Raw genomic sequence first — 27,878 nt, forward strand, 5'->3', positions numbered from 1 at the left:
TTCAATTAAGCAATTTTTATTTTCATACTGTATAATAAAAAGCTCTCCATTACTGGAGGAAAATGATACAAATTCAGCAAAGCTTATACATCAGTAGTGAAGTATCCTTCACAGTTTCACTGCAATATGCCCCTTTAATGGATTTGACTAAAGAACCAAATTCCATTTTGCATGTAATAACTATAGTAAAAAGAATTTTTTCTTACCATCTAAGAATGAAAATTATCACCATTATAGAAAGGCAACAGCCATTAAATAAATTAAAAGCATCTTTAGAGTTTTTCCATATACATATATAATATATATATTTTAAATTGCCATTGACTGTACAAGCATTAAATTCTCAACTAAAACATTTACAGAAACTAATGTGAAAAGCTGAAGGGAAGGCTTGGGTTTTAGAAAAAGTTCACTTAATCAACTATAAACTACATTGAAGTACAATTCTCAAGGGGAAAAATGCTATACAGAGAAGTCAGACTTACCCAAGATTTAATCTCATATGTAACCTTACACATCAAATATGCGTAACTATTCACTAACCCAACCTTGGTTCAACAAAATGTCCATATCCAGACATTAGTTACTTATTAGCAAAGAGAAAAGTGAAAGACTAAACTGAATAATGTTATTATATAACAAATTTTTATGTCAGACTGATAGTATTATACACGTATGATTGTCTATAAAAATATTAAATGGGCAAAAAGAGTTTTTTTGAGAAATATTAAGGTAAAAAAATCTAATCTTAATGAATAAATGATCATCAATTAATATAGAGCAAGGTGAATGTAAAAATTGATCTGGAATATTGCAGTCCTGAGATCTGGGGAATCTTCCAGTTTAAATTCTACAACCCCAAATCCTATAAATTGTATATTATTCACACAGGTTACAACAAAATACTTTGAAAATATTATAGTGACATCAGCAGCCCCTGAATTTGAATTCAAGAGAACAGTCACTGAAAAAAAATACTTTTTTAAGTGACTCTGTGTGTGTGTATGTTTCATATGTAGGAATGGGGGTGAGGGGTGGTTGGGAGAGAGAAAGAGAGAGAGAGAGGGGATAGACAGAGACAGAGACTGAGTTAGGGAGAGAAAGAGACGACTTAGGAAATGCCATTGTAAATGTAATTTCTCTTCTCGTCAATGTCACTTTAACATCAGGAGATTTGTAAAAAGTCTATGTAGTAATTACACAGACACTAGTACCTAACAAATTGTGAAATAATCACTTACTCAATTTTCCAACTATTTCAAGTAAATTTTTATTAATTAAAATATTAACTCATTTACTTTAACCCCTACTACTGAAAAGTAATCTTCCTTTATTCTTTGTGAATAAAATGATTCCCGTTAATATCGTAATATGTCCTCAATGCAGCAGCAAAATGATAGCGACAAGGTCATCCAGAAATAACTCCTGGTCAAAATCTATTCTCATTGCTAAAGGGGCTATCCAAGCTCTTTCACTGTGTTATAATTTTGTCATATCAATTGCTACTTAAAATCTCAGTTTGTACTTGGAAATTTTTATTATTTAGAGGATTTTTTTGGCCATTGTAGGATTTAGTATACAATAAGTGGGCATCAGTTCAAATTAAGGAAGGTCACAAACAGACATCTGGATAGAAGAAGGCTGAGAAGTAATACTGGGAATTGCTAGAGGTTTTGGTTGCAATACCTCTAGAAAAAGCTCAGTTGAGAATTTCATCAGATCTACCAAGGAAAAAGAAATTTTCTCTTTTTTTCTTTTTTTGCTGAGGAAGATTGGTCCTGAGCTAACATCTGTTGCCAATCGTCCTCTTTTTTCCTTGAGGAAGATTAGCCCTGAGCTAACAGCTGTGACAATCTTCCTCTATTTTGTATGTGGAACGTTGCCACAGCATAGCGGATAAGTGGTGTAGGTCTGTGCCTGGGATTGGAACCAGCGAACCTAGGCCGCTGAAGCAGAAGGCATGAACTTAAGCACTACGCCACGGGGCCAGCCCCAAGAGAAGTTTTCTTTATTGAAAGACAGTATGATCAGGATATGGTGGCCACACTCTGGCTCATTTCTGTTACACAATTTTGCTTTCAAATTTTTGATAAAATTTATTAAAAAATAATTCATCATCTATCTCATTTTGAATCTTTATGCTACCAGAACAAAATATTAACTATAAGAACCCATAGTAATGCAGGCACTGAACTTAATTCATTATTTAGAACTGGTGTGTCTCATCCATGGAGTTAATACACATGCAAGCCAAATTTCGTGTACCTCCAAAAAGTGTCAAAGAGTTCCTTTTCATGGTAATCTCCTGATAATAGGTTTCCTATACGACAGAAATACCACTGAAACCACAGAGAATGCCATACTCACTCACAAACACTGAAGAGTAGAATGTTCTTACCTCTGGCTTATGAACAGAGATACCTTAGTATTTTTACATCTATGACTATCATCCATTCAAGAAAGATGTGTATGAAACAGCATAAACCCAAACTTTCGGTGCCAGAAGGCCCTTCAGCTCAGCTAGTCAGGCTTTTCATTTTACCAGCGAGGACACTAAAGACACACAGTTAACACAGTGCCTTTTACAAAATAGATACTCAATAACTATTTATTAAATGACGAAGAAACATAGGTAGCTATAGGCAGAGACAGAACAAAATCCCATGTCTTCTGATACTTCACAGTCTCTGAAATGGCTTAGTTGTTACTAATCGGGTCAGATGGAACTAAGATGAGGCACAGATATAACACCAACACCAATGCATGGCCTGAAAACGTTTCTGTCACGTATGTAAATAAAGTGAGCAAAAGATTTTTGAAACAATTTTTCAAGGGCGAAAGCATAAGAGGAGATATTTATGAAAATGGAAATGGGAAAAAACCAAGTGTCTATATTTTACTTCCTTTCCTGGTGGATAATTTTTAGCGAGCTTTGCTAAAGTATAGATTTCATGGCTGAACCAAAAGCCTTAATCCATGAGAAACAGTCCCTGGACTTGGATGTAGCTGAAGAATACTATTCGACATGTGATTGTGGTTACTTTGCTCATTTAAAGAAATCTCAATACTCCATCCGTTTTTGAGTCTCAGTATCTATTGATTACTTCACAGGAAGTAAGGGCATATGAAGAGAACTAAAAATTAAATTTTAAAAATTTAATTGAATTTTTGAATTCAATATAAAAGAACAAATAAAAGTACCTGTGAAAAAGAAGTATAGAAGAGGAATTGCATCTGGGTTTTCGAATATTGGGTTGCTAGTTCCCTTTTCTGGGAGGCAATGAAATGAAAACAACTGCATTTCCAATTAAATGGCTGGGCCAAGTGGTAACTCTCCGCATATGCTCTTGGATCGCTCCATCATTTTTGGTAAAATTCTCATAATTGAATAGGACTTGCCAGAACATGAAATGAAAAAAACAAAGAATCCTGTGTAGACTGAATTATAAAAGCATGTTAAGCAAACTTTCCGACAGAGGGCACAGGAACCTGGCAATGTACACACATACACACTAACACTCAGCACATACTCTCCCCTCATCCATTCACAAAATGACTTGTGGAGAAAAACACAGGTAAACAAGAGTCTCAGAAATTTTTAAGATAAACATCAAAGTTGATTGGATTACTTAGCACTTGCTGAGTTGCTCATGAATCTAAGGCAATAGGCCTACTTTGAAATATGAAATTATTCTATTCTCTGTGAGTAGAGATAAATGATAAGCTATTGGTGTTACTTCAATCTATTTTGAAAGCTCATTACAAAAATAAATCGGTGTGTTCTCTAATAGTTCTAAAAACAGTTTGAGTGATCATTTTTCTTGTGTGATTAAAAAAAAGAAAGAAATAGATGTCCATATTTCCTAAAATCTTGCTTTTTGTTACATTCAGAAACAGATACAGTCTAGTTCTCCGTGGTGGAAATCAACAGTCTATTTCTCATTCTCTTTTGGCTATAAAAAAATCTTTTGGAATGAAATGCATTGGCAGTGCAAAATAAAAAAAGTCCATAAAAATAAACGAATGATTGAATTAAGCCTTCCAATGAGTTCTTTGCCAGGTTATCTGCAAGCACAAGACTCTACTGTCATGTTAGGATACACTTTAAGTACCACATTCTTATTTTCATCAAAGAATAAGATACTGAGAGAGGACATCTTTTCTGGCACACAGCAAGGTTCAGGAATTCCAGGAACGACCCCCACAGCTCTCACTATGCTCTGGATGGTAGCGTGATTGGATGGTTTCAAAGACTAGAAAAGAAATGGGAGAACACATAAGTCAGGTGGAAATACTGTTCCAGTCTTCACTCCTCACCACTAAAATGCATACACAATGAGTTAATTTCAACAGCTTAATACAGCCCTGGCATCATTACACATTCAGCCCAATCACCTGTACCACCATCACCAAAATGGCTATCGTTTATTAAGTGCCTGCTCTGTGCTAGGCATGTTACAGATAGTATCTTTAATCCTTACAACAAAACTACCATTTCTTTCATTTTACACGTAAAGAAACGGACTCAAAAAGCTTAAATGACATGTCTTAAGTCTTGTAGACATATAGAGTGAGAATTTGAACCCAGTTGTCTAAGCAAGAATCACTTAATTAAAAACAATTTAGTCCCCAAAGAGGGGATTAATACATCCTAGAATGTCCTCAGTAACAGGATTGCAATAAAAATGATCTGTTCTTGATGCTATGCGAATCATGAAGAACCCTAACAAGCACCCTATTTAACATAGATACGTTATTGCCACTGCTATAGTGATATTTATATTCTGTTTTAAAAATAAAACCAAGCATGTCAAGGAGTGTTGACTTATTTAATAGTTGCCAACAGGATGAATTGATGGTAATTTCTCTAATACGTAATTATTCAACTCAGGAGTACGAACTGGGGTTAAGAAGACCACACTACTGGCCACTGGGGGTCACTGTTGCTCCATGGGTTCAGACTTCAACGTGCTAGAATTAAGAGTTCCAAGGGTGGGCCATATCCTCTGGGAACAATCTGGGAGGCCTAAGGTTATCTCATGGACGTCAGAAGATTGACCAAAGAAGCCTGGGTAAAATCTATTCTTAAGAAAATGCCAAATGGGACCATTAACATCCATGTGAGACATGTGGTTTTCTTTAGAGAGCACCATACACCTCTGCTCAGCACTGAGTGACAGCCACTCTTCCAAGCCCAGAACGTTTAGGTGTTGGCAGAGTGGTAAGAACATCTTCACAAGAGATGCTACACTTTTCAACATTAGTTCTCTCCAATGTCTCTTTTAGGCAGGTGAAACCAGTTTTGTTTTAAACACATTTAGAGACAGAAATTTGGTAACTTGCCAGAGGTTGCATGTCAATTCAGGAATGAGATTTAGACCAAAACTCTGGCTTTTTAATTTCAAGATTTTGAGCCATGTTTCAGAGGGACCTCTGCCCCAGTGATCTGGTATTTTAATTTCATACTCCTAAAACTCCCAATATGGGAAACTGGAACAAGGTAAGAGGTTAAGGGTACAAACCAGTCAAGGGAGAAGCAAATAATACAGAAAACTGGCATACTGTAAAAAAATAGGATTTTTTTTTGGCAGAGAGGGGGCAAATCTCATCCCATCTTTCAATTTTAATGAAAAATAATTATCCATATATTAGACTTCAACTTTATTGTGAATAGACATAACTTATTTTAAAAAGTAGTCTCGGGGCCTGCCTGGTGGTGTAGTGGTTAAGTTTGCATGCTCTGCTTTGGTGGCCCAGGGTTCACGGGTTTGGATCCCAGGCATGGATCTACACACCACTCATCAAGTCATGCCCTGGTATCATCCCACATACAAAATAGAGGAAGACTGGCACACATGTTAGCTCAGTGACAACCTTCCTCAAGCAAAAAGAGGAAGATTGGCAATAGATGTTAGCTCAGGGCCAATCTCCCTCACCAAAAAAATAAAGTAGTCTTAATAACAGGCAACTGTTTTTTACTTCTTCTTCCTAGAGACTTTAAGCATATGTTAAAAAGACCAGTTGGTGCTGGTCCGCTGGCATGGTGGTTAAGTTTGGATGCTCCGCTTCAGTGACCCAGGGTTCACAGGTTCAGATCCCGGGCACAGACCTAGCACCACTCATCAAGCCATGCTGTGGTGGCATCCCACATAAAATAGAGGAAGATTGCCACAGGTGTTAGCTCAGGGACAATATTCCTTTCACACACACACACACACACAAAGTAGTTAACTTTCGATTACTTATCTTTGCAAAGCAAGGTATTCTCCCCTTAAGGAAAGAAGTCTATGTTGTTCTATTTTGCATATCATGTACCCTGCAGCATTAATAAAATCTATGTAACTGCCCCAAATTGCAATCAGTATTGTACAAGTGAGGTCAATAGTCACTGTTTGTTATTTCATCAGTATTGGAAATTTCTAAAGAAAACTTTTGCAGCCATCCACTTTTCTCTATTGATTTGAAGTTATTCTTAAGACTCAGTCATCCAAACAGCTTATGACAATGTCGCAAAGGATTTTTAAACCAGATTTCCCAACATTATTCTGTTATTGTTAATGTCTTAGGAACTCCTACAATATTTAAATTTCATGTGAAGTAGATCTATTTAAGTAGATGAGGCCTTGATTGATAAATACTGCTATGCATTGCTATTCCTTCGTGCCTAGAAAAGTGCGTGCTCTAGACACGGAGTAAATACTTGCTAAATGGATGAAATACTTATAAGAAATAGCATCCCCTCCATTTTACCTATTTCTGTGGAAAAAGTTCCCATCAACAAAAAGAAAAGATTCTGTACAAATGACCCGGCGTAGATACGGAAAATATTCATGGGTGTTTCCTAGGAAAATTCCTGTCTTTTTTTTTAGCTCTAACTCACAAATGATAAATTTAGAAACTATGAACAGCCTCCGGTGGGCTCACTGGAATTCAGGCGTAAGCCCTTGATTCTGGGCTGGTGTGTCTCAACAGGAAACTTTCTGTTTTCTAGGGAGTTTCCTCCTTTTTTCTCACCATGGAATCCTCTGATCAAGCTACCCTTTCTGGGAATAATTCTGTCATACACAAAAGATCCAGGCATAATTTGCTCGTTTGAAGCATCTTGCCAGGCTGTAGTTTTTGTTTGTTCCTGAGTTTAGATCATATTCCTCATGACTCCTTACAAAAGAAATCTATCAATCTCAAATTCGAACCTGTGTTATTTCCCTCCCCAGTCTCTCTTTTTAATGACGATAATACATGACTTCAAGATCAATTTAGGTAATTTTTTGCTTAGGTAACTCAGTACATCAAGATTTGAGGTTTTTAGAGTTCATCTTCATGACCAAAGATTGGAATTGGAAAACGCAGGAAATTAATTGAGGCTGTATCATTTTGAACTCATTAAAAGTGAATTTCTTCTTTATATAGGATGCTGGGTTCAAAGTGTTTAGATTCCTTGCGGCCTAATTCTGTGTCTTTGCTATTCCTCGCTGTTGCACCATTCCATGCAAAAATAACTTCATTTCTTTAATCCTTGTTGGTTCTCCTGGTCTCTGTCAGCAACAATGGCTCCATCTTTTTCATTTGAAATCTCTGTTTTCCATCTCTGCTGAGGTGGTGAGGGGAGGCAAAGGCAGACGACTTGGCTTTAGCTCTATGGGTATTTTTCATCTCGTGGCAGAATTCCAGGGGCTCTCCCTGGGAGAGCAGATTGGCTGTAGGGACTAGAAATCAGAAAGATTCAAGCTGCTGTGTCTGTGAATGAAATCTGCAGTGGTCAGGCCCGCACCTGCCCAGCTGCGTATGACCGCCTCGAGTTGAATTTGATTACAAATGCATTAGCAGGGGAGAGTATGTCATCAGCTAAGAGCCTTCATTCCTGACTCGGGCCATGGGGTTTTGCTCCACACTCTTTCAGTCCAGCCCACATGGGTGTGATAGCCCAGAAACTCTCTAATTGGAATCGGTGAAAGGGCAAAGCCTGGAATTTGGGAAAGGCAGAACACAGCTGTTCTGAATTACAGAACAGGTTGTCGACTTTTGCAGACGCGTAGGCCCGCCGTATAGAGCAGGCTTTCTCTCAGGAGGCCAGAAGGAAGGAGGGGCAGCAGAGGAGTCCGGCCTGGGAGAACTTGCCTCTGGGGCAAAATGTGTATCTAAAGTCTGAAAGTTCTTTGGCGCCTCAGTTATTCCACATGCGTTTGTACGGATCTGGTCAGAGACCTTATTTTGCTCTGTTGCTCAGACTATGTTATTTAAATAGTTCCCTCTGGTTACCATGTTGGACACTGTGCTGATAACAGCGATGCTTATTAATGACCCCTCATGAAGCAGCTTCATATTGCTTTATGTTTCCCATCCTTTTAGTTCCTGTACCACTTGGAAGATGTGAAGCCTGGAAGACTTAGGGAACCACCAGAAAGCTTCAAAAGTTAAACAGATCCACACAAGGCGATGAGAGACCGAGAACTCCATGGAACAGCCAAGCTTCCACGCTCAACTTGGCAAAAGAAAATCTCAAGCTCAGAGAGAAAACTCCGCGTTCATCCCTGTTATGTCTCCCTGGAGCTCTGATGCCATTCCAAGTTTTGATAAATACTATGATGAGTTCAGTTGCTGCAACCGATGCTCTCCTGATTCTACCACTCTCCAAAGAAACGGTACTCGAAGAGCTTACGGGCTGTTGAACCCGCAAGGAGAATCCTATTCTAGGCTTTGTGACATTTAAAGACGGACAAGAAATTTTTACAAAGCTTTTTCTTGTCTTACATCTTTGATTCTCTTGATCCCTTTCCCTCTGTGGTCTTTCTTCAGCCCCCTCCATTTAATTTTCTGTTCTCATCTCAACAACAGCCACCAATAATAATGTCAATATTAAATACTTACTGAGTGCCTACAAGGTGCAAGATGCTCTATTATCTCACTTTTCCAATGTTTTTATTATGTAGATACTATTACTTTTTAAAATTTACCATTGTAGCCATTTCAAAGAGTTTGAGTAACTTTCCCAAAAAGCCATAGCTGGTAAGAGGTAGAAGCAAGTTTCAAGCCAAAAGGATTTGACTCTCAATTTTGCTACTCAGAGTGTGATTTGTGGACCAGCAGCATCAACGACAACTAGAAGCTTGTTAGATATGCAGAATCTTAGGCTCTATCCCCAGAGCCACTGGATCAGAACTCACATAGTAACAAGATGTCCAGGCGATTTGCAGGCACATCAAGGTTAAGAAGCCCAGCTATGATCAAGCATGTACATTTAATTATTCTGTTGTACTAACACACTTCTCTCCTTAAATTTGTCTCTGCTGTTCTTAACTTATCCCTCATACGTAATAGTGAGGAGAGCCAACAGGAGATGGGAGGCACCCATTGGGGTAATTGTGGAGCATAGAGACAAGGCCAGGGCTCCAGAACCCGGGGTTGAAAAGCTGCTCGATTGATATCTCCACGGTTTCCTGGCTCCCTGGGTCTTGACATCTGGAGTCAGGAGGGAAGAGAAAAACTCCTTCCCCAGGCTACTCAGAAGAAATTACAGTTTATGAGAGTGAGAGGGATAATTTGGAAGACTCAGACCCACTTAAAAATCAGTCATCCTGGGTTTAAAGAAAGATTTTGAATCCAATTCTGCCTCTCAATGCCACAAAACAAGCCACACTATAAAAATAAAAAGATTCATCACTGCCTGTTACCTTTGGTATCTTCATGGGGTTGTTTTTAAATGTTAACAAGTTCCATTTAATCGGCAAAATGTCCTTTATGAATATTTAGACAAGAGAAGGCTGTTTAGATCATTGCAAATGTATATAATCCTGATTTTGTATTTGGGTTTACAAAACAGGGAATCCGAAAAAATCCTTGGGACTGACAAGGTCTTGGAAAATGTAGAAAGTTTTTCCTCCTGAGACATTCTAACAAGAAAATGGGATTTCAATCAAGTTCCTCAGCCCTGAGGCTGCCCAGGCCTTGCTCAGTCGGACCTTTGCTTTATATGTGTGTTACATTTAGCATCTCAGTGTTCATGAGACTGGAACATGAACCACAACTTTAAAGATCTACGAGCAGAGCTGGTCACTCTTTGAGACAAACAACTTTTTTTCCCCATTATTAGATAACAGCAAAAGTTGATTCACCTCAAGTTTTGCAAAAAGCCCAAAAAACAAAAAAACAAAAACCCAACTCTATTCTTCCACGGAATTCTACTCCTAGAGCCACTTTTCATTGTATAACAGAGATTCAGACTGTTCTAAGTTAAGAATGGAAGTGCAGCAGCAATAAGCTTAACTGAAGGCAGAGGGCACCACTATATCTCACTAAGTCTAAACTTAAAGGGGACAGTCACTTGGACTTGCTGAGCAAGATGGAGGTGGGGTTGGGGAGGCTTCTGAGAAGATATTTGTCAGGATACTGAATACTGATATGATAAAGTACAGTCCCTATTGATTTTAGAAGAGACACAGGTAAGCTCCAACTGGGTGAGATGAGTCTTGCCTTCCTTTTTGATGTCTATCAGGGAAGCAAATGAAATAAGCATCTGATGGATTTCTTGAGGCGAGTTTACCTGGCCCAATCCTGATGCTGACCCCTGTGATGACAATTCGTCTCACAAGAAACTAGTTATCAAAAGATGTTCTGCATCAGGGCATCAATCTAATTAGTCCTTCTCTTTGCTCCCATGACATCCACTCATTCCCTAAATACGCACTCCAAGATCAAGTTTCTACTTTCTGGGGCTTGCTTATCATGGACAGGCATAGATTCACACATAGCTGAATAGACTATGCAGCTGAATATGCACTATGTTTGGAAGCAATGCAAAACACATATTTTACACCTACATTTTTTCTCATATCCTTCTTCATACCAATACTGACTTCATATTAGTTTAACAACCATTAAAGAAAAACCAAGCATAACCATATTCCCTATTACACTTTAGAATGCCATAAATAAGGGTCCAGATGGACTTTGTCAATGAAAACAAACACTCAACTGAGTCAGTATGTCTTTCTACTCTATGGAAATAGGAAGTACAGGACAAAGAACAATGGCTACCTTTGGCATGGGGAACTGGCATGCTCCGGAGCAATAATAGGCATCAAAGGACTTGGGGGAGATAATCCATTCACTCCAGCCAATATCTGCAAAGTCCACTTTAAGGTATCGCCTGGCACAATTTCGAGGTTCAATCCATTGCTTTCTTCTTGCCTTCTTCAGGGTCTGTTCATCAAACTGGAGCGTCTGGCTCTTCTGTTGAGGTCCCTTTCTCTGTTTCTTTTTGTTCTTACTCTTCTCAGGGGGCTGAGTCTGAAGGGTCTTGTAAGGCTTTCTTTCTTCCCATACCCCCTCCTCTTTATATTGATATTCTGCCCCAGGAAGCTCATTGTTTTGCAGAGGCAGCAGGACTCCAGTAGAGCGCTTCTTCCTCCGTTCAATAGAAAGGGCAGCCCTGATATGGCTATCCAGTTTTGGCACAGCTCCAATGGGGAAATTCCGGTGTCCTTGTAAGCTTGATACTACATTCTCTGGCTCAGAAATGGCAGCATCATTGGCATACACCAAAATATATGGCTCAGGAAAGGGCAACATCTTCTTTGGCAGCTGGTGTCCTTTGGAGGTAATGTTAAATCCTATGAGGAACTCTTCATTTTCCTTGGCCTTCCTCAAGAATTGAGTGATGTCTTTAGACAGCCATGACACAAAGTCTCGATGAGGTTTGGCTACATCCACGGAAAGATTACCGAGGAGTTGACTTTGGTTTCTGTTGGATTTGAGGATCCATGCAGAAAGATCAATCTGAATGTGTTTTCTCTGAGCATGATGTGAGCATCCTTGGGACACTGGACAACTCAGGCTGGTGTTTATTAGCTCTCCAATATAGAAATACAATGTGGCAGATAAAATATTTTCAGACTTGGTTAGAGAAGTCAGGTTAAAAATATGCAGTCCCTTGCTTTCAAGGGTTCCTAGGAAGGAAAAAAAAAGAGAGTAAACAGGAGTAAACAAGACCCCTACCTCACACCATATATGAAAATCAACTCAAAATTAATTAATGACATAAGTATGAGAGCTAAAATCATAAAATTCTTAGAAGAAAACATAGGGGTAAAATCTTCATGGTCTTGGATTTGGCAATGGATTATTAGATATGACACCCAAAGTGTGAGCAACAAAATAAAAAATAGATAAATTGATAAAATAATTAGTAAAATAAACTGAACTTCATCAAAATTAAAAACTTTTGTGCATTGAAAGACATTATCAAGGAAGTCTGTTCAACCTACAGAATGGAGAAAATATTTTCAAATCATACACCTGATAAAATCTAATATACAGAATATATAAATAACTCTTACAATTCAACAACAAAATACAAAGAAACAATGAAAAATGGGAAAAGGAATGGAATAGACATTCATCCAAGGAATCATTAGTCATTAGAGAAGTGCAAATCAAAACCACAATGAGGTACCATTTGACATACGCTAGGCTAGCTATAACAATAAAAAGCAAAATAACAAGTGTTAGTGAGGATGTGGAGAAATTGGAACCTTTTTATATTGCTGGTTGGAATGTAAAATGGTTCAGCTGCTGTGGAAAACAGTTTGGCAGTTCCTCAAAAAGTTAAACACAGAAATATCATGTGACCCCATAATTCCACTCTTAGGTAAATAGCCAAAAGAATTCAAAACAGGTATTCAAACAAGTACATGTACATGCATGTTTATAGTAGCACTATTCACAATAGCTAAAGGTGGAAACAGTTCAAATATCCCCCAACAGATGAATGGATAAGCAAATTGTGGTATAGCCACATGAAGGAATATTATTCAGCCATAAAAAAGGAATGCAGGACTGATATAAACTACAAAGCAGATGAATCTTGAAAATATTACACTAAATGAAATAAGCCATACACAAAAGGTCACATTTTGTACAATTCCATTGATATGAATTATCCTGAACAGGTAAATTCATAGAGACAGAATGTAGATTGGTGTTTTCCAGGGGCTGGAGGCAGGGAGGAATGGGCAAAAACTGCTTAGTGGATAGGAGCTTTTACTTTGGAATGATAGAAATATTTTGGAAACAGATAGACTTGGTGGTTACACAACATTGTGAAGGTACCAAATGCCACTGAATTGTTCACTTAAAAATAGTTATTTTTATGTTATGTGGTTTTCACCTCAACTAAACAAAAAAAGAAAAAAGATAACAGGAGCAATTTTAAAAGCTGGAAAAAGATTAAAGCAAGGATCAGCTATTTTTACTAATTTGCCCTTTCCATTAGTGAAGCACCATGAATGTGTGAAAGTTGTAACACAACAATAAACTTAGTAGTGTGTGAGCTGAGCTCTGGCTTTTAATTATGAGACTATTAAGAACTATTCCTAGGAATTTGGCACAGTATTGTAATAGCTTCTTATCTGAGACAGTGTATAGCCTACTGGTTCTAACATTGGTGGAATTACTTGAATCATCCTGGTTCAAGTTCTGGTTGAGGCACTTTGGGTAAGCTAGTGTTCTCATTAATAAAATGGAGACAATATCTACCTCTTCTGTCATCAGAATTAAATGAGATATGTTTAAAGCCTTTCATAAAGGGTCCAATAAATGTTTCTTGAATATAAATTATTATTGTTGTTAGTGCTAGTCTTAACCATATTACAGGGATTCTGTCTTCTTCTACCTGCCTCACAAAGTTTAGGGTCCAGGATGAGAGTGGGTAAGCAAGACCATATATCTCACTATTCAGATAATATATCTGAAAATGTGAGCCACACATTCAAAAGTGTCATAAAGAATTAACGCTACTGTGAAGCCTGTCTGAAGTTTATGACATTCCATGAATTTAAAATTTGAATTTCTTCTACATAGCTCAACGAAATTATTGCAACTGGTCAATTCTATTTCCAATTCTTCAAATCCAGAAATGAGAGAGAGTAACAGAACAGGAGATTGATTAGTTAGGGCAGAAGTTTGTTCCTTCTCTTAAGATCATCTAACAAGTTAGTGGTAAGAACGAGGTTAGACGCAAGAATCCTTAGTCCTGGGACTAGTCACCAGAACTGACCCCCCTCCGTGCACTTGTTCCATATACATATTTGTTTCAGAAACATACACGCAATCATGAAATTATGTTCTTGATCAAAAACATATTTCAGTAAAAACAAAACATTTTTATAAAGATGTGGAAACTTAAAATTAGTTCATTGAGTCCCCAAGCACAAGGGAAGTGCAGTGGGAAACATATTTTACTCATTTTTAACATTGTGTGAAGGAAAAGGAGGAAACTGCCATTTGTGCACATTTGTATAATCCATGACACCAGGATAATATTTTACAGACCTTTATAACACAGTCATGGCATCAGGGTTGTTGAGAGATTCTAGCCTTAATTCATACCAGTCACCATAGCATATACTTTTACCCAAACTTCCTGTAGCAGATGGAAGTTTAAAATGGAAGGGAGAGAAGTCACTCTGTTCTAAGTATATGGCAGTCGAATGGTTGCCAAACAAACATCCTGGCAGGGAAGAAATGAACTCTGGGAGATATGGGTGGTAGTGTCTTAATGGGTAAACCAATTGTGCTCCTTTCCCCCAAGTTTGCTTCAAGGTGTTTCCTTCATTCATATGGGTTTCCAGGCATCTTGTGATCTGCTGTTAACCAGCCTCCAACCCTGTGTCGAATCTTCACCATCTTCTCACAAAAGTCTCAGAATCTGCCATACTGCATCTGCTGACGGTTTTCATTTTAACTCGGGGCATTATTTTGAAGTCAAAGCCCTATAGCTTGGTCCCAGCTCCACCACACACAATAACTGTCCTCAGGCAAATAACCTAAACTCTTTGCGTGCCTGTGAGGAAGACTGTCGCTGAGCTAACATGTTAGTCTTCCTCTGTTTGTACATGGGATTCTGCCACAGCATGGCTTGATGAGTGGTGTGAAGGTCAGAGCCATGGATCACAACCCACAAACCCCAGGCCACTGAAGGGGAGCTCACAAACTCGACCACTATGCCACCTGGCTGGCCCCATAACCTAAGCTCTTTAAATCTCAGTTTGCTCAAATGTAAAATAAGCCCAATGGTATCAACTGCAGAGCTGTTGTGAGAATTAATTGAAAGAATGCAGGTGAAACATATAGCACGTAGAAAAACTCAGTGAATGTTAGCTAACTAGAACCACACAGTCCAATACGATAGTGATTAGCAATTTAAGTTCGAATTGAGATGTGCTGTAAATGTAAAATACACATTGGATTTCGAAGATTTGTACAGAAATGAATGTAACATATCACATTGATATATTTTATATTGGTTACGTTTAAATGATATTTGGGTATGTTGGCTTAAATAGTGTGATATCATGACTTATAATAAGAAATATATATTTGGTCTTCATCCAGTTTCTGGCACAGAACTCCGAAAACCCTTGGAATTTTCTAAGTGCTGAGAGTTGAAAAGGTGTCTTTGTCATGTAAACAAGGTAACTTCTAGAGGTCAGGTAAGGATGGGGGCTGGTTGCCAGGAGGAACCAAACTTGTGATGAGAGAGTTAGAACTTTCAGACCCACCCACCTGACCTCCAGGGAGGGCAGTGGGGCTGAAGGTTGAAGCCATCAACCAACCAATGGCCACTGATCTAATCAATCATGCCTATATAATGAAGCCTCCATGAAATCCCAAAAGAATGGGGATTTGAGAGCTTCCGGGTGGGTGAATACATGGAAATTTGGGGAGAGTTGAGCGCCTGGAGAGGGCATGGAGGCACTGCACCCTTTCCCCATACCTTGCCCTGCGCATCTCTTCCATTTGGCTGTTCTGAGTCATCTCCTTTTATAGCAAACTGGCAATCTCGTGAGTAGATGGGTTTCCTGAGCTCTGTGAGCCACTCTAACAAATTAATCGAATGAACCCATGGAAGGGGCTGTAGGAGCCTCCATTCTGTAGCTAGTCACTCAGAATCACAGGAAACAATCTGGGCTGGTGATTTGTGTCTGAAGAGGAGGGTGAGCTTGTGGGACCTGTGGAATCTGATTCTATCTCCGGGTGGATAGCGTCAGAATTGAGCTGAAGACCCAGACACACTGCTGGTGTCGCAGAATTGCTTCTTGGCGTGGGGAACCCTCTCCGATTCCCCACATCAGAGTCGGGTGCAAAACATTTTAAATATCGTATATTATTAAAATTAATTTCACCTGTTGCTTTTCATATTTTTAAATGTGGCCACTAAAATTTTTAAATTATATATGTAGGTCACATTTGTGGCTCAAATTAAATCTTTATTGGACAATGGCGGTCTAGAATAACCACCAGTTTTGTAGTCATATGGGCCAAAAGGAAAGAAAGAAAAGGCATTTTTTTCCCAAATGCAGTGAAGAATCAGGATATTGCTAAACATGAATATAGAAACCAAAAAGTAAATTGGGCAAAAGATTCCCTTCATGGAAAGCACCATAGTTTCCTTAACAAGGACATATTAGATAAAGATAATTTTGGTGATTACTTTTTAATCTTCCCTCTAGCTGTAGCTAATTGGTTCAATCTTCAATCAAAAGTCTAAGACCAACAAACTGCTCTAAAACAGTTAAATGGGCAGTTTAGCAACAGTGCTTGACAGCATAGCACTTATATACATAGCTCCGGTTGTGTTATTTGTGTATTACGCATATACATCCACTACAACCGAAAAACCAGAAACCAAAGCGAAACACCTGTTTTACTTTAGCAAATATGAATTGAATACCTACTAGCTGCTGGACCCTGGTCTGGGTCACAGGGCTGCACATATAGCTGCTGCTGTCCACGCTGTGACAGGAGGGCAAAGATTCCTAAGCAATATGCAAGTAGCTATGCTATGATGATGCTACTTGCTGTCAAAGGTGTGAACTATGATCTTGGAGCACAGAGGAGGAAGCAAGTAATTCTGCCCATGTAAGGGGAAGAGGTAAACTTTGAACCGGACTTTTAAGAATGAAGGGAAAAGGGAGTGTTGGCAAGGAGTGTTGGAAGGAGCACATTCTCGCAGCATGCATTGCTAGATATCTGGAAGATTTTGTATAAGCAATTATTCCAATGTTTTAACAGAAACATAAAAAAATCTCAAATTAACCTAGTTATTTGAAGTGCTCCAGACATCTAAGCTGCCTAGATACAGAAAAGGAATGGCCAATTCACATTGAGCTCCTAACTAATGGTGTTGTATTATGCCCAGCTCTTGACGTCTTTGCCATTTCCCCCCAGGCCAGGGGACACCTCTCTGCCTGTTCTAGATTCCCTCCTCCCCTGTTTTTTAAACAATAAGCCATTCCACAAAACATGCCTTGACTTCTCTAACCCACACTTTATGTTTGCCTTCTCTGACCTTAAAGCATTTAATTTCTGTGCAAGTCAACGCTCTTGTCCCCAAAACAACCCCAGAGGATACTTAGTATTTACAAAGGACAAAAACAGTAATAAGAGAGTTGCATGGAGTTGAGCAAATGAGTTTGGAGGAATAAATAAGAATGAGACAGATACCTCCCTGCAAGTTGAAATATGTGATGATAATATCTATTCAATTACTCTCATGCTTTTTTATTCTTCAGATTTTATATTAATTTAATTTTGTTGCATGCTTAATTCTGAGTGCTCTCCTTTTAACTAGTTTATTGATACAGAAGAGAGCAACCAAGATGTTGAAGGGTCTAGAAATTACAAGTTTGAGTGGAATTAATAGAGAATACATGGCCTGAAGGAAGGAAAAGAGGTTTAGCAATGACATGAGACTTTTTCGCAAATACTTGAGGGGCTGCAGAGAGAACAGGGGTTTTTTTCAGTGTAAAAGATGAGAATGAGGTCTAAAGGTGGTCGTTGAATGGAGGCAGAATCCAGGCCAACATAAGTAATGACGTTCTACGTGTCTAGCCTGACAGTGAGACCCTCTGTGGGCCTGGGCAAACAGAAGATAGACGGTCCTAATAGAAGACTATAACAGGAAGATCTCTTTATGGTAGGGAGGGTGTGAAAGGTGAACTAGATAGCCTCTCAGATCCCTTGCAAGGAACTACGCAGACTTTTATTTCCAGCTTTTCCCAAGGAGATGTTTTTGACGCCAAAATATAACCACCAATAGGTGGCGCTGTTTTCTTACTGTTTGCTGGCACTAGCGCAACCTCGGATTTTTCTTGTTGGGAATACATCTACTGCAGTCTAGTTAGGATTTGCCATTGGCATTATAACCTTATTTAGAATGCTCTAGAGTCATAATATCTGTGAATGGAAAAGAGGTTTAGAAGTCAGGTGAGTTTCTGAACAAGCCATCTTCCCCTTTGCACACCTGCTAAGACTTTGCACCTGCTGCAGCTTCTCCCTGGAATGCCTTCATCCACCCTTGTTCTCCCTGATAATCCAGATGTGTGTTTAAGGCAAAGCAGAGGCACCGCCTCTTGAAGCAAGCTTGTCATGACAGCCCAGTCCTTGGGTTTGGACCCCGCCTCTAAAACTATTTTCATTACAGTGTTGCTCTCTCCTTAGACCATAAACTCCTTAAAGACAAGGCCTTGTAGTAATTACGTTAGACTCTTCAGACCCTGGCATAGGGCTTAACTCTTAAGCAGTGCTCAATAAATGCTTCTTTTATGAATAAACAGATTTAGTCCAACCTACTCAATGTAGAAATACCAAAAGAAAGGACCATAGAAGTTAGCCTGTCAGTTAGCAATTGATTTTGCAGAGGTATCGAGGTCTTCTATTACTTATATGGATTTTTTTTAGGAGTTTTATTACTAAATAAAGATGGAAGATGTATTTCTGTTTTCATCTGAAAACAAAGCACCTGCACCAAGGGCTCAGCGAGGAAACTGCAACTTAGGAGCAGCCGCACTATTGCAACAGCTCAGCTCCTCTCCGGGAGTAGCTGAGGCGGTGCCCGGGGAGTGGTAAGTGGAAGCTCACCTTCGTGCTGGCCCACACAGAACGTTTTCAAAGGGAATTAGAACTTACAATGGAAAGCTTTCTATGTAAAGTCTGATTTTAAAACAAATAGACTAAATGAAATCTTGATGATTAGTTAAATCCCCAGGAAGCAGGGAAAACATTTTAGTCATACAGAAAATATGTAACTCAGAACAACTTTTTTTCCCCCCCATTTCTTTCTCCAAACAAAGTACAGCTGCTAGAAATGCCAGGGGTGCCTAGGACAGGGCCATATAAACTCATAGTCACTGTCTGAATACTGGCTCCAGACGGCTGAGCCAAGACTGCAGTTTCTCTATGCCACCTTCAGCTTTCAGGAAAAGGCAAGATGAGAGTTTCTAAATAGAACTCAAAGTCACAGAATTTTGTTTTTCTTGCAGAGTCCCAGTCAAATGACTGAGTTTTATGGGATCGCAAAACAACCATTCTCTATGTCCAGAGTAAACCATGGCCAAAGATGATATAATGTATGTTTTTCTAGAATAGCAAAGTGTTCATTAATCAGTTTATCTACTCCTTGCCTCCGCCCAAGGGCATTCCTAGACTGTGAGCTCGAGGAGGGCAGACCCATGTCCTATAAATCTTTGAACTCCTGGTACTTTGCACAGTCTGGAGCATTTAGATCCTGAAAAATATTTGTCAAATTTGTTGAATGAACAACTGTGTAAACTTACTAGATTCAAAAGTGTTTCCTACTTAACACCAAAGGGAAAAAACTTCAAGTAGTTTCAAGTTCCCAAAGTCAGCAAAAGCCCTTCTTGGGTCTAAGTACTGTATGGAGTTTCCTTTCGGTTCATCAGAAGAGGAGCATTATTAGAACATTTGTATAGAAAGCAGAATAGTATTGCCATTCAACATATACATGGTAAAATGCCTCATGGGAAATTCTTTCACGGCAAGTTTATTTTTAAAGGCTCCTCTGCCCAGCTTTTATACTCTCTCTTCTTATCTAGTCCCTTGAACATCTAATTCAGCTCAACTGAAACAGTTACTGAGTGCTTGCTATGTGGCAAACTATGCCAGGTCCTCAGAATACGAGAACGAAAGGAGATACGTTCTGTGCCCTCCAGAGACTTGTTTCATAGGCCTCGGCTCCCATCATCCTCCCTCTAGCAAATCTATTAGGGCCCAAACTCTGCAGCTGTGAAAGAAGGGTAAGAAGTCTCTGTTAACTTACTTCGAAGTCCTCCCCAGGGCCAAAATCATCATAAAGACACTAACATACCTTCCAAAGTGAAAGACGCTTACCTTTATAGAAATTAATAAACTATTTGTCTGTGGAAAGGCCCACTGAAAGGGCCAGATGAGGCCAGGACTAGCACGTTAATCAATCCTAGATTTCAGACGCTGGTTATAAGATACTTAGAAGTCTAGGAACATGAGCTTAGAGCAGTGTGTCTCGAACATGTATCAGAATCACCTTGATGGCTTGTTAAAACAGAGATTTCTGTGCCCCACCTCCAGAGTTTGATTCAGATGGTCTCGGGTGGGCTGGAGTATTTCTAACAAGTTCCCAGGTGATGCTGATACTGCTAACCCAGGGACCATACTTTGAGAACAACTTCAAGAAATCACAATAAAAAGGTGTAAGCCTGCTCCATTCAGCCACCAAGGGCAGGACAGAAATAGTAACTTCTCGAATGCAGGTTTGGGATATCACAGATTGTATTATATGAGGAACACCACCTCTTTATATTTACATTGCCACTCAGATATATCCTTTGTGCTATAAACAGTTGCACATTATCAACATTTTAGGTATATTTAAGGTTTTGTGGGAAGCTAAAGAGAGAAAATCTCTCAAAACGTTAAGAATATTAGGCCTCATTTACATAGGCCTTCCAAACTTTTAACGCATTTTCACACTCATTTTCTCAAGTGAGTTTCACTATCTTTCTTTGAGACTAGCACAGTAGGCATGACTTAACTTATTTGATAGATGAAGAAACTGGGCCTGGCAATATTAGATGACTTTATTAATTAGCAGTTCACCCAAGATTAGCATTTAGATCTCTTATCTCTTAGCCTCAGATAATAGAAAAATTGAAACTCTAGGAATCTCTTCTCTACTTGAAAACCATTTATCTTAACCCATGCCTAAGTGTAGCAATTACACTCAATTCAAAGTATTTAGATTAATTCCATGCAACTAAATGAAAATATTCTTTGAAGGAAAAGCAAATAAGATCATGTTGGGTCTCTGTTGTTTTAACTAGAAAATCACAGGACTGGACAAAGAATGTTGCATTTCTGAAACTATTGGATGCAATTATTTTACGAAAGGAATATTGAACAGAACCTTACTCAGTAAGGTCAGAAGAACTTACTGAAGCTGATAGTAGGATCAGTTTGCGCAAACACTTTTACTCATAGTGTGCCCAAATAAAATCAAGGCACTGCATTTACTGTGGTTCTTTCTCCAAGAAAAGATGGATCTTAAAGGAGGGTAGATCATCGAAGGAGTCAATAAACACACCATGGCCAATTGGCTCTATGACCTCTATGACCCAGGTGCATATGTTTTAGATAAATAAAGAGACATCTATGCCTTTAAAAAATATCATCCCTGAGAAGGTGTGTTACCAAGAGTAGTGCTTTATGTAGTAATACACTAGGACACAAGCACTACCAACACGTGAATAGACTAGCAATTTTATGGATTTCTAAATATATTCCATATGTGAGGGCTCTTTTGTTACATTGTCGTTTACTGCTGTCCAAAGTAGATATCATCCTGGTATACTTGTGTTGCTTGATTAATAATATGTCAATGTTTCCACTACAAAATTCTATTTTCAAGAGTTCATAACATAATCATAAAAATTCACTCTGAATTGAAATTTGGCATAAGAAAGTTCAAGCTGAGACTATTTGCGATGCCAAACTTCTTTCCACTATTACTACCGAAATAAAGTTATTAAGATACTGATTACTAGTCTATACAAATTGTATAGATAGGAAAACCATCAAAATTTGGGGGAAAAACTTCTGATTTTGCAGTACAAAAATCCTGAAAGTCAATAGAAAGTATATGCGAAGTTGCTCAATAATTTTCACTAGGCATTTGGATAGGTATGATTTTTATTATATCTATTATTAATATCTAATATATAATTATATCTAATAAATAAAACAAACAAGGGGGATTATATAAGGTATTTGATAGGTGTCTTGAGTAAATTGTCTTTAATCAAGGTATTAATGGTGATAAAACATTAACAAGGTGATGTGTATGATTTCTGGCGAATTTTTCCACAAATAGAACAGCTTTTCTTTTAAAAGAATAATACTAGTTGTAGAATAATAAATATTAATCCCATAGAATAAAACAGTAAAGGAGACTTCATAAAGAAACAGGGAAAACAAAATTTAATGACAGAGAGACTCTAAAATTATATTCAGAGAAGTTTAAAACATGAAAGCAGGAAGACAGTACATTGCCAGTTGGACCCAAGTTCAAAAGCTAACAATGTCAGTAAACATCCTGTGATAGGTACTAAATGGGAAATGAGAAATGAATCAGTTTTCAGTTGTGATATTCACTTGAACTTTTCATATCTTCTTTTTTGAGATATGAGGAAAGCTCTGATCCAGTGTTTCCCCAACTAGGTATCTTAGAACCACAATTCTCTGAAATGCTCTCTCAGGAAGAAAGTGAGTAAGTCTCACTCTTAAGGGGACTCACTTGCAGTTAAAGGCCCTGAAAGGTCACGTGGCAAAGTAAACATCATTTTTTTCAAACTTATTTGACCATGGAACCCAATTTTATGTAACACCTGTTCACATCTTCCAAAAGACCCCTTTTTATAAAATTTTGTCCTAGAAAATTAGATCACATCACTATAAATAATAGGATTTGAGATCAGCTCAGTATGTTTGAAAAATTGTTTGGCAAATACATCATGATGCCCATTTCTTCTTCCATATAAGGAAGAGGGTGAGCCTCTTCCAAATACAAAATTGTATAATTCCAAAATGCTTAAGAGCAGATTTGACATTCATCTTCTTATTTAATTTTTAGAAAATCTGATCCAGGTCAATCGAGTGCTTATAAACTTCCATTGCTTAGATAAAACGTATGTAACCCTCTTAACATACTCTGAATTATGTATATATTTTGAATGTACAAATACTCCCTGAGTGAATCATCTGCTTAGGGGATTTTTTTCATTGACCCTCATGGTCTCTTCGTCTCTGAATGTATCTAACTATACTAAGGAGCTAAATTTAAATAATTTTTATGTAACTCATTCTCTTTCTCCTTTCCATTAGCATGGATAATCAGGAATTCATGGTATTATGGATTTCTAAATGTCAGAGATTGTAAAGCTGTCCTGCCTATTACAGTAAAAACTTCATTAAGGGCTATCATGTATTCAAAGTCGCGTGTAATTCAAAGCAGCTGCACATCCAGCCCCTCCCTGCAGATGTACTATTGTCCTTTGAATAAAAGCATCAGATCATCTAAGCACTGTTTCATTTCAAGCCTCGCTTCTAGGTGCTAGGAATTTCAAGGTAACTACGTTTTAATAAAGTTATTACATCCCCTTGCTGTCAAACCCATCAAAAGTGATGCTTTCCCATTGGCCTATGTATTTTATAGGAATGGCTCCTCTTGGAACGATCCTCAGCCCCTACTTATATCTTCCATAAAGTCTTATATTTTAGCCTTTCACTTCAGAAGGATGTCAGATAATAATTCTTTATTTTTAAGGATTTTTGGTCATAGTAGGAAAGACTCTCCCCTTTTTCATTGGAGGAAGATAGCTATTTTTGGGTCCAGATAACCCCAATTTTCATTTCTTTTATCTATGAAGTCTGTGTGATTTTTTTTTTTTAAAAAGGTGACACATGTCCACTGAAATGAAATCTTTTTTGTAGTTATATGTCATAAGTTAAAATAATGATAGTTTTCTAATAAGGGCATGTGTATTTTAATGGTTTTTCCTACAGAGGTTAAATTTATGATTAAGAAAAATAAGATTAAGTGACCATGAGAACGATGAGAAACTAATGAACACAAAGTATGTATCTTAAAGGATCAAGCCAGGAGAAAACCCCATGTAAAATATTCTTCTTTTATTACATAGTAGCCAAGGACAACTTAAACAAAGATTAAAATAAAAGCTGATTTTATATCCCTCTTGTCTTCCTTCAAGATGGTGTGTTGTTATAAAGCTGAACTTCCCTGTCATCAATAATTTTGTAAATTACCTTTTACAAAGGGAAAGATAAAACCTATCTTTATGTAAACCTTACACATCACAAAAAGACTTATGAGCCTTCCAAACTTACGGTTTTGGCACACCCACTGCACAGCGTTGAGGGAGGAGAGAAGGGGTTAGCAGAAAGTGTACTTAGGATGAATGCCACCCACCATCAAGTAATGGTTTAAGTAGAAAGTAATCAGAGGGAGACCACAGCAGCTAAATTTCAACCAAAGATATTCTAGGTTTAGAACAATAAATAATTTTAATCAGGTATGTTCTAAGGAGCAAATAGGGCTCTGAGGCTATACCTCAGCCTGAATAAGCACTTGGAAAGTCTGCCGGATCAGCAGCCACTCCATATATGCAGCACACCACCTGACCTCCCATTAAAATCTGTAGCATCGTTGGTAGAGAGATGCCCAAATGTTGTAAAACCTAAACACTACAGACCAGAAAACACACTTAATTTATTAATGCAGACAGTATCTTTCACCTACATCAGAACATATGTCGCAAGATGAAGGGTATAGATAAAGGACAGGGACACACGTGAAAGCCTTAGCATCTTCCTGGAGTCCTGCCTTATTAGAGCCAGAACTGCCTTATAATAAGGTCTTTTTAGTGTGTTAGTAACTAAACAGTCTTGGAAGGGGTCCAACGTGAATCACCTCTCCAGGAGTCTCCCATGTAGTAACATGACACGTAAGCTTCCACAAAAACGAGTGTCTACGTTTGATGAATAAGTCATTAAGACAGTCTCCGGGATGCTAAAGGGATTACTTTCCTTATCAGGGCACACAGCCTTGTATATACGCTTCAAGCTGCAATTCGTCATTTCAAGGGAACTTCTGGCCTCCGTATCAGAGTTTATCATTTGACGGTATAAGACTACAGTGAGGCTGATAAGGGACACTCTGAAATTATAATGCACGGAATGAGTTGAAGCCAAAAAGTACATGGGTCCTGAGTTACTCAAATCCTTACCCATCTCCCACTCATGGTTCACTCAGTCTAAAACAAACATACAAAAACTATACAATATGTGTGAATGAAACAAACTCACATTCCACCTCCAAACCTTGTGATTCATACTAAAAATGAGACTTGTTGATACAAAAATTACTATTCATCTCTTGGGTGCCTCAGCTACTCCCTAGGAATATGACCACGGAAAGGAATGTCAAGGTAGCAGTGATTTGAGCATCTTCGTTTTTGCCACCTGCCTTGCCCACCCATCTTCTTCGAATCCTTGTCGCTCCCACCCTGCTCCTTCATTGAGCTCTGCCCTCAGAATCACACTAAAGTAAACAGGGCATTCACTGGTGCCGACAGCTGTCAGGACGGCCTCCCCAAGTGGCTGGCATACTGTGGACAACGCGGAGCAGGTTTCTTTTTCCTTAGCAGAGGCCAGCTCCTTACAGATTAAGCTCATGGTTTTAAGAAAGTGAAGTCTGGTTCAGGTCAGACTCTAGCTAAAGACTTCTGCATTAGAAAGCATAATTCACATTTATTGTAAATGTCATCATGCCTGTGAGCTCTAGAGTGTATTTACAGGGTCAACCGAGGGCTTTCCTTGATGGATGCTTCAGTTTTCCTTTTTTCCAGGAGTCCTACATATCAAAGCTTTGGGAGACTTCTTTCTAGTGATTCTGACAGAATTGATAGAGCATGAGGCACGGCCTCCTTGCTTGAAGATTCCTGGCTATTTTTCAACGGTTAACTGAAGACAGGCTTTGCAGTTATATTTCCCTTTATCACGAGTGTAGCGAACCAAAAAGCCTGGTGCATCCTCAAAGCATATAAACCGAGTTAGTGTCCAGGAAACTTTCCCTCAAGCTGTTAGCACAAGGGAGGCAGCCTGTTAGCATAAGTTATTCGCTTCACCACAGGGGCCAGGAGAAACCTTGTTAAGCCATGAATTTCAATCCGCAGTGATCTGTGTGTTGAAAAATGGGATGAGCAGATTTTCATCGGCAGATTCCAAGAGGTGTTTACGTCCACGGCGGCCCTCCCCCTCCCCAACTCCTCTCAGGGGGCTGGTACAACCCTATTTACCCAGATGGGTTTTAAATAATCGAAACACCCGAGCACCTGGTTTAGTTTGTGTGTTTGCCACCAAGGGACTATCAAGTGGAAAGTGTCAAATATAGTAACAGAAGAAGCGAGTTAAGAGGGGAGCAAGGTCTGGAGAAGCGGCCGTCTAAAAGGCGAGGGGAAGGTGTCTAGTTCAAGTGTGACTTTTCTGTCTAGTGCCCTGGGGTTGGCAAAAAATGACATCTGCCTCTAGGTAAACACGGCTAAAGCCCAGTCCAAGGGAATTTCCGCCGACCGACTTCTGAACAGCAGCATAAGGTGCCCCAGAGGGGCTCCAGGCGCCCAGCGCAGGAGGGCTCCGCTGGGCAACGGGGGTAGTCCCTTCCCTGCTTCCACGCAGTTTCTCCAGCCGACCCCTCGCCACTGCTCGGCGCCCTTCTCCTCTCCACTTCTCCCTCTCAATTCGGACTTAAAAACTGGGCTTACCCGCTGGCGAAATGTGGGGTGTGACTGGACCAAGGGGCTCGGAGGGCAGCTTCGGAGGGTGACGGAAGGTCTCTAGGTAGCACTATAGAGCACGGGGCAGACGAGGAAGCTGTAGGGGGTCCCGGGAGAAGCCTAGGGTGGGACCGCGGAAGGGGGGCGCCTCGGGAACTCACCTGCTGCTCCGGCTCGAAAGCTGCGAACCGTGTTGCCTTCGCGCAGGGGTTGGGGGCGCAGGGACTGCGATCCCCGCTCGGAGATCCCTGGTGTTCGCGCCGCCTCGGCCCTGCCGCTGCCGCTGTACCTGTCGTAGAGTCGCAGCATGTGCTCCGACACCTTGTCGTGCGGCCGCAGCACCGGGCCAGAGCCACCACCTGCCGTGCGGTCGCCTGGCACAGTCTTGGGGAGCTCCGGGAAATGCTGCTTCAGTCTCTCTCCCTGCGCCAGGCTCACGCAGAAGCAGCCCAGCCACAGATAGAGCAGCCTGCGCGCCCCAGCCATAGCGAGGTCCTGGCGCTGCGCGACCCTCTCTGCGTTGCCGGGGGTCCCTCCAAAGGCGCGAGGGGTCGGTGGCAGAGCCGAGAGGTGAACTCCAAACTAGCTGGGGCGAGGGCGCCCGGAGCCCCGGACACTGCCTGAGCAGCACAGTGACGAGCCCCACTTTTGGCGCTGGCCGACCGCGGACCGGCAGGTGGGCTCTTCCCGGACAGCGGCGCGGACCTCACCGGCGCAGGGCTCTGCGGGCGCCGTCTCCACTCGGACGCTGAGAAAGAGCTTAAGTCTCGGCGTGTGTGGCCAGGGTGTTTTCAGGATCTGTCTCTACCCTCCCCACTCGCTTTATTTTCGGGAACACACGGCCCAAACGGCCGCGCTGGCGACGGGGACCAGCGCTGCGTCGGGCGCAGTGCCGGAGCCGGGTGCGCGCAGCGGTCCCGAGGCGCTCGCTCGCCTTTTCCAGGGACTGGAGCAGCCGCGGTGCTGCCGGGCCGAGTTTTGAGTGTATGCGTGTATGTGCGTGTGCTCGTGTGTGTGTGTGTGTGTGCGCGCGCGTGTGTATGTGCATGTGTGTGTGTGAGAGAGAGAGACAGAGTGACTCCGTTCTCTGGCTGATCTGTACAGTCCGCAGCCAATCTCGCCGTCTCCCTTGCCCTCGCAGGCAGCTTGGACCCTGCTACAGCCGGGAAAGAAGGGAAGGGGGAAGTAACCAGCAAA

General features: G+C 40.1%; 1 protein-coding gene across 1 annotated transcript; it reads right to left on the reverse strand.

Annotated features, from left to right (window-relative positions):
• On the reverse strand, positions 1 to 27,878 carry BMP3 (bone morphogenetic protein 3). Its single transcript, XM_023637857.2, has 3 exons — positions 26,843 to 27,878; positions 11,035 to 11,945; positions 1 to 4,253 (listed from the first exon to the last, which is right to left on the reverse strand). The coding sequence occupies exons 1-3, from the start codon at positions 27,165 to 27,167 to the stop codon at positions 4,062 to 4,064; spliced, it is 1,428 nt and encodes a 475-aa protein (XP_023493625.1). The 5' UTR covers positions 27,168 to 27,878; the 3' UTR covers positions 1 to 4,061.

This window comes from Equus caballus, chromosome 3 (genome assembly GCF_041296265.1).
Source record: "Equus caballus isolate H_3958 breed thoroughbred chromosome 3, TB-T2T, whole genome shotgun sequence".
NCBI classification, from domain to species: domain Eukaryota; kingdom Metazoa; phylum Chordata; class Mammalia; order Perissodactyla; family Equidae; genus Equus; species Equus caballus.

Excerpts from the sequence above, each read along its gene's own strand:
- BMP3 (XM_023637857.2), bottom strand. The coding sequence starts at position 27,167 with ATGGCTGGGGCGCGCAGGCTGCTCTATCTGTGGCTGGGCTGCTTCTGC. Across the intron at positions 11,946-26,842 it reads CTTTCGAGCCGGAGCAGCAG|GAACCCTTGAAAGCAAGGGA; the intron begins GTGAGTTCCCGA and ends TTTCCTTCCTAG. Across the intron at positions 4,254-11,034 it reads GCCAGTTCCCCATGCCAAAG|TCTTTGAAACCATCCAATCA; the intron begins GTAGCCATTGTT and ends TTTCTTTTCTAG.